Consider the following 12,946-nt stretch of genomic DNA (forward strand, 5'->3'; position numbering starts at 1 on the left):
TTTTGTTTTTTTGCCCTCTTCTTTCTGTTTCCCTCTATGGACCTGGCCCTCCGTCCCTCCCCCAGATCCTCCGCCGGTCCATCTCCCTCCTGGGCTCCCTGTTTTTGTTTTGCACTTCTTGTCTCTGTTTCCCCATTTTTACCTGGCCCTCCGTCCCTCCCCCTGATCCTCCACCGATCCACCTCCCTCCTGGGCTCCCTTTTTTTGTTCTGCACTTCTTGTCTCTGTTTCCCCATTTTTACCTGGCCCTCCGTCCATCCCCCTGGTCCTCTGCCGCTCCACCTTCCTCCTGGTGTCTGTGTTCCTTGGTCTCTTCTTGGTTTCGGGTGAAGCATCTGGTAGCTGCTCCGTGGAGGAGGGGGTAATGTCACGCTGTATGGTCTCTGTTTCCCTGAGTGTCCACTAGTGGTCTCACTTCCCCATAGGCACCTCACCGCAGGCACTACTATTCCCACAAGCCTTGTCCCTTCATCACAGTAATTTCACTCCTCTTAATTGCACTCAGGTGTCTTCACTTGATAGTCATTACCCTCCCTATATTAACCAGTCTTTTCCTGTTTGTCTTCATGGAGTCCTTACTTTCCGTCACCTAGTTTCCTCGCGTTTCCTAGTCCTTGAGTTCCAGTTCTTGTTCCTGTTTGTTTGTTTCTGTTTGGATCTTGTTGGTTACGACCCCGGCTTGTTTTTGACCATGATTTGGATTACATTTACATTTACATTTAATCATTTAACAGATGCCTTTATCCAAAGCGACTTACAAATGAGAACAGTAGAAGCAGTCAGGACAACAAGAGAACAACAACAACAGTATACAAGTGCCATGACAAGTCTCAGTTAGTCTAGTATAGAACGCATAGCCAGTTTTTTTTTTTTATAAATGAAAAGACAAGAAAAGGAAAAGTGCTAGTGTTAGTTGGTTAAGTGCAGGAGTCTTTAGATGTTTCTTGAAAATAAGTAAAGACTCGGCTGTACGAATTGAGATTGGGAGGTCATTCCACCTGCTGGGCACGGTCCAGGAAAAAGTCAGTGAGAGTAATTTTGAACTTCTTTGGGATGGTACCACAAGGCGTCGTTCACTTGCAGAGTGCAAACTTCTGGAGGGCACATAAGATTTAACCAGTGAGTTTAGATAAGTTGACGGATTACCCTTAAATAAACCACACTGCACTTGGATATTCCGTCTCCTGTGTTCCCGTACGTGACACCTGCTAACTACCGTATCTCCCCCTCTCCATGTTTCGCTGCTTAAACTGGTCCACCCAGGTGCTGACCCTAATCATGAGACTTGTGATTATTCTGACTGCCTGTTTGTGTTTGATTCTGCCTGTTTTCACGTTCTTGCCTTTTGGATTGCCCCATTGAATGTATTGCCTGATTGGACTAATGTTTCTGTTTGACCTATTTGCCTGTCTACTCATCTCTGCCTTTTGGATTTCCCCTGTGCATGTTGAAAGATCGGACTGCCATTACAGTACTGAATTCCTGCCTGGTTTCATGACTCTGTGTGTAAAATCTTTCCTTAATAAACTTCTGCAAATTTATTCTAATACTGCCTCAGCCTGCTCATCACACTATTACTGCTATTGGATCTTAGTGCTGCTTTTTTTTTTAAAGGTGTTAATTATAGGACCTAAAAACTCTGCATGTATTAAAATAGAACACTGTCTAAGACTTGATGGGTGCTCTGTCATTTAGGAACCTGGGTGTGCTATTTAATAGCAATCTTTCCTTAGAAAGCCACGTTTCTAGCATTTGTAAAACTGCATTTTTTCCATCTCAAAAAATATATCTAAATTTTCCTCTTTATTTCCTTATTTTATTGTATTGATATTGTTTTGCATGTTACTAGCAAAGACTTGCGATGTATAGAGGCCTTGTGTGAAGTGTCGTATGGTTTTTTAATTAATTGTATGTTAATAAAGTGATTTCTTTTTGTATCTATCTTTACGCCCACCCTGCCTTTGGCACCAAACCTGTATCCCTTTTCTTAGAACTGTTATGTCCCTGTGTATTCTGGGTGGTGTCGACTATAGGATTTATCTTCTCTCATTGGTAACTTTTAGGAACACCTGACCGCTCCCTGCCACACATACATATTGTGTCAAAACAACTGTACAGCATTAAATAGGAAAATAGTGTGTCAATAATGCAAAAAGGTAGTACAGTGATGTTGTCATCACCCGGCCCAGTTCAGTTTAAATAATAACTGTGCAATCAAGTCGACGATATCGCTGTAAATTAAATGTAAAAGTTGGCTGAAATATGAAAAAATCAAGTAAAGTACAGATACAAAGTATTATAACTTTGTTACATTACACCACTGAAATAGTGTTGATCATGCCTCTGTCCCAACTTTTTTGGAGTTTGTTTCAGCCATCAAATATATATATATATATATATATATATATATATATATATATATATATATATATATATATATATATATATATATATATATATATATAAAATACAATTATGTTAGCCAGTCAAAACAATGGAACTATTTCATTGTACTTTTGTCAATTAAATAAAGGTTTAAGAGGATCAGCAAATTACAAATTTTTGCATATTGCATTTTACAAAATGTTTACAATATTGCCTTTCATGCAGTGTGTAATGTAGATGTATGTGATTTTAGACAATCAGCAAATTTGTAAAGCTGAAAGTTCAAGATAAATAAAGTTACTGTCTCCAAAATAATTGGCTCTCTACAGCCTAAACGAGCAATTAGTAATAAAAATCCCACTTGCATGAACACATTTGGATATTTCCACCTATGTTTTAAGTTGGCTGGTTGCGAAAAACTTGACCCCACACACAAACATGTAATTTTACTGATGACTAATTCTCTAATCTCAGGGAGTTCAACGTGGTTTCACAAAGTAATTCACAAAATAATTGCTGTTGAAATATGAATAGTCTATGTTTTCATTCAGAGTACAGTGCTATTGAAAAAGGAGTATTATTTACGCATTTTTTTATTTTAGGAGTATTATTATGTACGCGGTAGACCAATCACAACAAATTAGGCAATCTGACCAATAAGCGCAGAGCAGGCTAACGGAATAGGAGGGTTTTAGAGAAACTGAATCTTTGAACTGCTTAGAACAAATTGTTTGAAAGTCACTGGAAAATTAGGTGATATAAAATGCATATTTTGAGAAAACTAAAGCATTTTTTGACATTCAATACTTGTAATCCTATTGCAGGAGACTCCCTTTATTAGGAACCATAAAAATGGCATAATAGGGGCACTGTTAGAGCACTGTAATTGTTTACTGGTTTTTAGACATCTGTAATTTGTGATTCAACCTGATTCAAACTCATATTCATTCAAGATTGAAAAAAAAGTGTGTATTGCTTGGATACTCAACAGTCTTACTGTGGATTTGTTATTAAATATTTCTGACACCCCTAAGAACTCATAAAGAGATATTTTTTCCACCCATATTGCTTCATAAAACGTGCGTGGCACACTGTTCAGAATTACATTCAAAACTGTAATAATGTGAATTGTGTATGTACATACAAAAGAAATCCTGGAATATAGATCAAATAAGATCTGATATGTCTATGAATATCTAAATTTAGGACTATAAATATTAAATTAGAGGGTGGGTTGATAGCTGAATATTCAAACCTCACAGTAAGTGAGGTGGTCACTGAGTTTCCAAAAGTATAAAACTGAGTCATATCAGTGGCAAGCATCAAGCACACAGAGTCTACTCTTCAAGATATATCCATTGTGGAGATGTCCAATTGGGGAGTGACAAACACAGAAAATCTAACATTCCAATACTGCTTTCCAGACAACAATTCGTCTTGTACAAAAAGTATCAGACCAGAAGTGGAATACATTGCTGTGTACATTTTTGTTTCTGTAACATCAGTGTTAACCGTGTTTCTGAACTTGTTAGTGATTATCTCCATCTCACACTTCAAGCAGCTCCACACTCCGACCAATGTGCTGATTCTCTCTCTGGCCATGGCTGATCTGATCGCAGGACTGATTCTCATGCCAGTGCAAGGAATGAAACTCATTGAGCCATGCTGGTACTTTGGAGAAATGTTTTGTTCAATATTTCCTCTTATTCTGTATGTGGTTGTTACAGCATCTCTTGGTAATTTGGTTATTATATCTGTGGATCGGTTCATTGCTGTGAACGACCCTTTGCAATATCCACTTAAGGTCAATAACAACAGAGTTGTTGTTTCTATTATTGTAAACTGGTTATTCTCCTTCATATATTCATTTTATATTTTATACGAGTCCTTAATCTATCCAGAAAGAAACCACTCATGTATTGGAGAATGTATACTTTATCTTAAGATGGAATATCTAATATTAGATTCCTTTGTTTGTTTAGTGGCACCGTGTTGTGTAATTTTTTCTTTATATGTAAAAATCTGTTTTGTAGCAAGTAATCAAGCTAAGCTATTAAATTCAGCCACAGACAAAAAGGCCAGGTCAGAAAAAAAGGCTGCAAGAACCTTAGGAATTGTAGTACTGGTTTATCTTCTTTGCTGGGCACCATACTATTTAGTTACTCTTTCTTTTGGTCATGATGAAAATGATGCTCTTATAATTAATATAATGCAATGGATTGTATGCATGAATTCATTAATGAATCCACTTATCTATGCAATGTTTTATCGGTGGTTTAGACTGTCAGCAAAATACATTTTGACATTGAAAATATTGGAACCTTCATCAGAGTATTTCAGTCTGTTTCCAGAAGAGAAATGATCACACACTCACATGCAAGTAAAATAATCTGCCTGGATTAGCATTCTTATTTTGAGCAACTCTACTGAACATTAAATGACACCAAGTCATGTAGTAAAAGCTTGTTTTTATTTTATTTATTTACTTTTTATTTGATTTCAAATTTTTAATATGGTGTCTTACATGTATACTGTGAGCATTTATATTTGTGAATTACAATGACAATGAACATAAAAGCACTGCAAAATAATTCTGGATACTAATTTGCAAGAAAGATGATAAAATATTTTTTTTCTCACATTAAAGTTGTTGTTTCTAAGATATTTAGTTTAATTTAAAGAAATCCAATTCAATGCAAGACGATGTGCATTCTGCAGTTACAGTTACACAATTCGAAGACAAACTGCACAAAATGAAAATACATGATTGATGTTTGGCAAGAGTGATAATCATTATAATATAATTTCCTTTTAAAACTAGTGCATTAAGTTAATTCCAGATGTATAAACTAAGGCCTACAAAGTTCTTCCCTTATACACATTTAAATGTAGTAACAAACACAAAGACACTGTAAAGACTGTAAAAAAAGAAAGTAAATGTTAGATCAAATTATCCCAGAATCAACTTTGTGTTGCTGCCAATGATCAAGTCAAGGATCCAAGACTAATTTCCAAGTGGGCATTAGTGTTCATAGAATGGAAATGATTTGCAATGCAACAATTCAGTTGTAAGAAAAAATTTAAATAAATGGCTCACGGTAAAATCCATTAATTCAAACTCTTCTGCTTTTTTATTTAGTTTTTATTTAAACATATTGATTGGTCAGGCATGTAGGCTTAAACATAACTGAATGTGTGTTTTTTTTTTTTTTTTGCATATTTTGCATTAAGAGTGAATTTGTGCTTTATTTATTTGTTTGCAAAATGTTCACATTGATTACTTTGCAACAACTTCTTGATTATCACTTGCAGTCCGGGGAGGAGATGAGAACGGAGACATGAATCAGACATTTTCTGTTTCTAGTAACTGGATTAGGGATTAGTAACTGGATTAGATGCAATAATTGTCAAAAACTTAATGTACTGCTTAATACTATATTTAATCTCTCAGGGCAGTTTCTGGGCCCTATTTTAACGCAAAGTGTAAAGCACACGGTGCAGGTGCACTCAGGGAGTGTCCCGTTTGCATGGTCTAAACAGGTTGACCTTATTCTCTTAATGAGTAATGGGTGTTTTTGGGGCATAACGTGCAATAAACCAATGAGAGTCTCATCTTCCATTACCTTTAAGAGCCAGTTATATGATAGGGCCCTCTTATATGAAAGTATAGAGTTGGAGGAACAAGTTGTAACAAACATTTATAGTAACGGGAAGAAGAGGATGGGAACCAGCAAACATTTAAACATAACTTTAATAATAAAATTAAACGCAAAGCTGAAAATTGTGTTCTCCCTGTTCTCACAAAATTTTCGACAGCCCCTCAAGGACGAATTCCACGCACAAACAAATCAACATAAAATCCAAGCCTGGTACTCTCTTGTTCTTCACTGTCAATGCTCCTTCTTTTATCCTTTCAGAGTTCCTCTGTGGGACTCAGACCGGTGTGTGGCACAGATGATGCTCATTATCATTAACTCCACCTCATTCTGTTCCTACGGCTCTCTGCCCCACCCCACTCGTCACACAAGTATACTATCTTTTCACCTTGCAATTATGATCTTTCCAAAAATATATATTATTTAACTCAAAGGGTCTCTCTCTCATATACAGAGAATGCAAAAGGGCTTCCACAGACAACTTCATAGCAAGATATTCCTTCTCAATCACTGGATACAAAGAAAATGGATTGCTACATAGGTAGGGTACTGTCTTATTGGCAACTTTGCCTTCATCTGTATATGAAATTTGGACTCTGTAGGACTCTACTGGGGCAGATCTTTATCTTTAGATCTATTAAATACATCTCATATTCCTCTGTCCACCTGATAGGGATGGTTATATAACCTATGGTTATAAGATCTATTTAAGGATTGAAAGAATAAGATCGGTGATACAAGTGGGATGAAGCTCAGACATTCCAGTGAGACTAAAAGTATTTCCGCTGCTCCTCTGCATTGAAAGGAGCCAGTTGAGGGGGCTTCTGTTTACGATTGCTTCTAGACGCCTTCCAACTGAGGTGTTACAGGCAAGTCAAACTGGGAAGAGATCCCAGGGCAGACCCAGGGCATTCCATCCCTCATTTAGCCTGGGAAATATTGCGTTCTCTTAGGATGTGCTGGAGGAAGTTGCTAGGGAAGACACGTCTACTCTCTCTCTCTCTCTGTCTCTCTCTCTCTCTCTCTCTCTCTCTCTCTCTCTCTCTCTATATATATATATATATATATATATATATATAATAAATATTTGGTCAGCATGACATCATAATAAGTTGGATGTTAGTCGGACACATTTCTGACAAGCATTGTGGTGATAACCGTTGACATGGTCTGTGCATATCTTCTCAGACAAGCCTGTTTACTAGAAATTTCCAGGCAGGCAACTGGAGCTGATTGGAGCTAAAATCTGTAGGGTGTTGGCCCTAGGTATTAGGGACAGAAAACTGCCATCTGCTATTTGGAGAAAAAAATTCAGGAATCCATTTAGAGATCCATTTACTTTACTGGATGTGGCCAACTGATCCTATTTAAACTTTTGTGACACACACACATATACAGTAGCTATTTCTGGAACATGCCTCAGGCATTGTACATTTTCACACTTCCTTTTACAATAAAATTACAGCTGTCATGTCTAATGTTAACCTCTAACTCAAAGATCATTATCAGATTTTGGTCTTCTATTTGAGCTTCAAAGATACTGCAAGGGAGAAGGGATGAATCCCTCCATCACCATTTGGGCCACTACCCATGTGCCCATGTGGAACAGACACACTCACTTGTGTTTGTGAGTTTCTGAAAAACAGAAGCTCTACATCTAGGATTTACTCTGAATTCAGGTAGTGTGAGATCTGTTGCAGCTAACAAAAATGAGATGTCAGAATGTTTTGCTAACATTTCCATTAAGTTATGAAAACATTATTTCGGAATGTTTTGTACACGTTGAAAACGGCATGTTTTTTTTTTATTATATAAAGAAAATTTTTTGTGGGATTTCTGCGAACGTTACAAGAACATTCAATCCTAGCACTCTGAAAACGTTACAAAAACGTCATTACTGAATGTTCTTTAAATGTTTGAAATTTGATTTTTATAATGTGTAAGGAAAGTTTTTTCTTAGTTTATGTGAATGTTTTAGAAACATTCCATTTTATCTTAAAAACCGACACTGCCACATCCGAGCCAGAATCTGCCTGACACTGAAGTGCACAGCACGCCGGACATGACCCAGATTCATTTTTAATATTTACTTTACTATTCACTAATCTTTCATTTTGAATTGATACGCAGCCTAAATGTTTACTTGCCCCTAACCTTAACTCATCTCATTATGATGAACACATTTGAAAAGTAAAGAACTTACTTGATTAAGTTGGCATGAAAAAAAAATTTCAACAATTTATTTACAAAACTATGCAATTACAGCCCAAAAAAAAAGACGAGAAAAATCACAAGCTATACAGAAAGTATATATATAAAACATAACATTTCGCGAAAATTACCTTTGCATTTATTTATACTTGGAAACTTAAATGTAACACTATGAATCTTCTGAATCTCAACAGTTTATACCAAGTGTACTAATCGTTGGCACAAACAGGGAGCAAGACCCAAAGGAACACGAGACATCAGATTGTCACGAGTTTCTCGTATTGCTGCCATAGCTTCCTCTACCCCAGATTCAACTATGACAAGGCTTGTAAATACTGGTATTCTACCACCCCCTATACATCTGGAGAACAGATTTCAAGCATTAATAAATGTGGGTGAGGAATCCCCAAATGTGTTTAAACATGGATCTGATCAGCCAGCAGCAAACATCGCTACTAACAGGCGCTCAAGGACGAGCAGACAGCAGCTTTCAGCTCAGAGCGCAGCCGAGCCCAGGACTCTGATAGTGGGTGACTCTGTTATCAGAAACATCCGTAGCAGGACAACAACAACATGCTGCCTTCCTCAAGCAACGGTCTCTGATGTGAACAAGGAACTTCAGAACATTCTGATGAAGCACAAGACTGCAAATCGAATCATCATCCATGTGGGAAAGAATGATATTCGGAAAGAGCGTCAGAACTCCTTAAGAAGGACTTCAGTGAACTCTTTGAAACACTTCAAAAACTCAAAGTTCAGTCGTTCATCAGTGGACCACTCCCAGCAAGGGGAACAAATATGTTTTCACGGTTGCTTGGGCTGAACACATGGCTACAAAGATCTTGTAATATAAGAGGAGTAAATTTCATCGACAACTTCAATCTTCTCTGGGGCCATAGACAATTGTTTAAACCGGCCCTGTTCCTATGAGAGCTCTCCGACTGCTGCCACAACGCCAGGGCCCAAACCCTCTATCTGCTGAAGGTGAACCAAAAACAACTGATAGCAGCTTTCAGTGATATGTGTCGGGTCCCCGCTATAATTGCAGCAACATTGACAAATGCCTACTGAACAAGCGGGAACCCAGTGTGCCTGTAGCTTTCTCTATTTCAGTTTTATCACGTGACAGAAAGTCTAAGGCCTTCTCAAGCCGAAGGGCAAACTCATCTAATCTGCGGCCTATTATGCATCAAACTAAGATTGATGTAAAGACACAAAGCACTGCCATCAAGCTAGCACTTTTAAACATTCGCTCACAAAAAATAAATTATTTCTAATCAATGACTTTATAATCACAAACAATCTGGATTTTATGTTTCTAAATGAAACATGGCTAGAAGACAGCTGCAGTGCAACAATCCTAAATGAAGCAGCCCCTCCTAACTTCACTTACATGAGTGTTTGCAGGACTGTTTGGAGAAGTGGAGGTGTAGCTGCTCTATTTAAAGATGTCTATCATTGCAAGCAAGTGTCATTTGGTCAGTACTTGTCTTTCGAATATCTAGGGATTGTGCTGAAAGGTGCTCCACGCATTCTGTTTATTATTATTTACAGGCCTCCAAAATACTCTCCAGCCTTTGTTGAAGAGGTCACAGAAATGTTATCAATAATTTCCTCAGAGTTTGACTGTTTTGCAATTGCAGGGGATTTTAATATTCACATAGATAATGCAGAAAACAGAACTACAAAAGAAATGATAACGGTTCTAAACACCTTTGACCTGATTCAGCATGTGCATGGACCCACACACAAAGGTGGACACACTCTGGATTTAATCATCAGTAGGGGTCTAAATATTTCATCCATTGTTATTAAGGACATAGCACTATCTGATCACTTCTGTATTTTCTTTGATATACTGATCTCTGCTAACACTGAATCTAGATCGGTCTCTGTCAGAAGAAGATGCATAAACGAGAACACACGTGTACTATTTATGGAGGCTATATCTTTAACACCAAGCATTTCTGCAGACTCTGTTGATATTCTCCTTGGTTCCTTCAACTCAAAAGTTAAGAATGTTATTGATGATATTGCACCAATAATAGTCAGTATGAAAACAAACAGACAGAAATCAGTTTGGAGAAGATCAACAGCAGTTCAGACTATGAAAAGACAATGCAGAAAAGCCGAGCGGATGTGGAGGAAGACGAAACTTGAAATTCACTATAGCATCTATAAAGACATCCTTCATGCTTTTAATGTGAAACTAGCCACAGCTAGACAGAATTTCTTCTCAAACCTTATAAACAGTAACTTAAACAACACTCGTACTCTTTTTGCCACTGTTGAGAGACTGACAAACCCCCCAAGTCAGATTCCCACTGATATGCTATCAGACAGCAAATGCAATGAGTTTGCGTCCTTCTTTTCTGAGATGATCATAAATATCAGGAAGTCGATTAGCACATCCTCAAGTAATGCAGAGGTCAGACAGATTCGGCCAAAATATCAAAAAGATACTATGTCTATTTTTGAAAAAATTGATATCAAAATTCTGGAAGACATAGTGCAGCAACTAAAATCATCAACCTGTTGTCTTGACACACTTCCCACGTCTTTTTTTCAAAAGTGTGCTTGACTGCTTAAAAGCAGATCTTTTAGAAGTGGTGAATGCCTCTTTCTGGGACATTTCCAAACTTCCTAAAAACTGCAGTTGTAAAGCCCCTCCTGAAAAAGACCAATCTTGATAACACAATTTTGAGCAATTTTAGACCAATATCTAATCTTCCTTTTATAGGCAAAATTATAGAAAGGGTAGTTTTTAATCAGCTGAACAAATACTTAAACTCAAATGGATACCTGGACAATTTTCAATCTGGTTTCCGACCACATCACAGCACAGAGACAGCACTCATTAAGATAATAAATGATATTCGCTTAAATTGTGACTCTGACAAAATATCGGTGCTGGTATTGCTAGATCTCAGTGCTGCGTTTGACACTGTTGATCATAACATACTACTAGAGAGACTGGAAAACTGGGTCGGGCTTTCTGGGATGGTACTCAAATGGTTCAGATCATACTTAGAAGGGAGAGGCTATTATGTGAGTCTAGGAGAGCATAAGTCTAAGTGGACGTCCATGACATGCGGAGTCCCACAAGGGTCAATTCTTGCACCGCTCGTTTAGCCTGTATATGCTTCCACTAAGTCAAATAATGAGAAAGAACCAAATTGCCTATCACAGCTATGCTGATGATACCCAGATTTACCTAGCCTTATCTCCAAATGTCTACAGCCCCATTGACTCCCTCTGCCAATGCATTGATGAAATTAATAATTGGATGTGCCAGAACTTTCTTCAGTTAAACAAGGAAAAAACTGAAGTCATTGCAATTGGAAACAAAGATGAAGTGTTCAAGGTGAATGCATACCTTGACTCTAGGGGTCAAACAACTAAAACTCAAGTCAGGAATCTTGGTGTGATTCTGGAGACAGACCTTAGTTTCAGTAGTCATGTCAAAGCAGTAACTAAATCAGCATACTATCATTTAAAAAACATCGCAAGAATTAGATGTTTTGTTTCCAGTCAAGACTTGGAGAAACTTGTTCATGCCTTTATCACCAGCAGGGTGGACTATTGTAATGGGCTCCTCACTGGCCTTCCCAAAAACACCATTAGACAGCTGCAGCTCATCCAGAACTCTGCTGCCAGGATTCTGACCAGAACCAGAAGATCTGAGCATATCACACTAGTCCTCAGGTCCTTACACTGGCTTCCAGTTACATTTAGGATTGATTTTAAAGTAGTTTTACTCGTATATAAGTCACTAAATGACCTAGGACCGAAATATATTTCAGATATGTTCACTGAATATAAACCTAACAGAGCACACAGATCATTAGGATCGAGTCAGTTAGAAATACCAAGGGTTCACACAAAACAAGGGGAGTCTGCCTTTAGTTACTATGCTGCCCGCAGTTGGAATCAGCTTCCAGAAGAGATCAGATGTGCTAAAACACTAGTCACATTTAAATCTAGACTCAAAACGCATCTTTTTAGCTGTGCATTTATTGAATGAGCACGGTGCAATGTCCGAACAGATTGCACTATATTTTCACTGTTTTATGTTTTATTATTGTTTTATTATTATTATTTTTATGTAAAATCATTTTCTAACTGTTTTTAAATGTTTTAATCATTTTAAAAGTTTTAAAATTACTTGTTTTATTTTTGTTATTATTTTTCTTCATGATTATTTTACTTTCTTTTATGTAAAGCACTTTGAATTACCATTGTGTACGAAATGTGCTATATAAATAAACTTGCCTTGCCTTGAAACTAGAGCAAAGGAAAAATTATCGATTCTTTGGATTCGAGACCAGTACTCTCCTGCAACATTTTCCCACCGCACAGGTTGCTGTTATAGAGCAGGACTTTCTTATGATCTATGAAAGAGCGCTTGCTAACCTACACAAGTGGTTTGATTTCACAGATGGCAGCTACCTACAGCACATCTCATGCCTGGCTATCAAGAGGGAATTTAGCTTCCAAGACCTCCGGGGAGCAGCTGAAGCATTAAAAATGAGCTTTAAACTTTTGTTTAAACCAGTTGTATGATGAATTCTGTGTTCTAATGCCGCACGTAAAGGAAATCGCAACAACAACAAATCCTGTTGCATCTAAGTGGACAGTTCTGTTGAAGCACGTCCGTGCCCCAAACATAACAGCTCTGGTATCTTTGGCTTTGA

General features: G+C 37.5%; 1 protein-coding gene across 1 annotated transcript; it reads left to right on the forward strand.

Moving 5' to 3' along the window:
• The first annotated feature begins 3,751 nt into the window (after positions 1-3,751).
• LOC113057444 (trace amine-associated receptor 13c-like) lies at positions 3,752-4,747 on the forward strand. Its single transcript, XM_026224873.1, has one exon. It carries the CDS (start codon positions 3,752-3,754, stop codon positions 4,745-4,747), a length of 996 nt encoding a protein of 331 aa, XP_026080658.1.
• The last annotated feature ends 8,199 nt before the right edge of the window (positions 4,748-12,946 follow it).

The sequence above is a fragment of the Carassius auratus genome, chromosome 38 (assembly GCF_003368295.1).
Source record: "Carassius auratus strain Wakin chromosome 38, ASM336829v1, whole genome shotgun sequence".
NCBI lineage: Eukaryota > Metazoa > Chordata > Actinopteri > Cypriniformes > Cyprinidae > Carassius > Carassius auratus.

Excerpts from the sequence above, each read along its gene's own strand:
- LOC113057444 (XM_026224873.1), top strand. The coding sequence starts at position 3,752 with ATGTCCAATTGGGGAGTGACAAACACAGAAAATCTAACATTCCAATAC.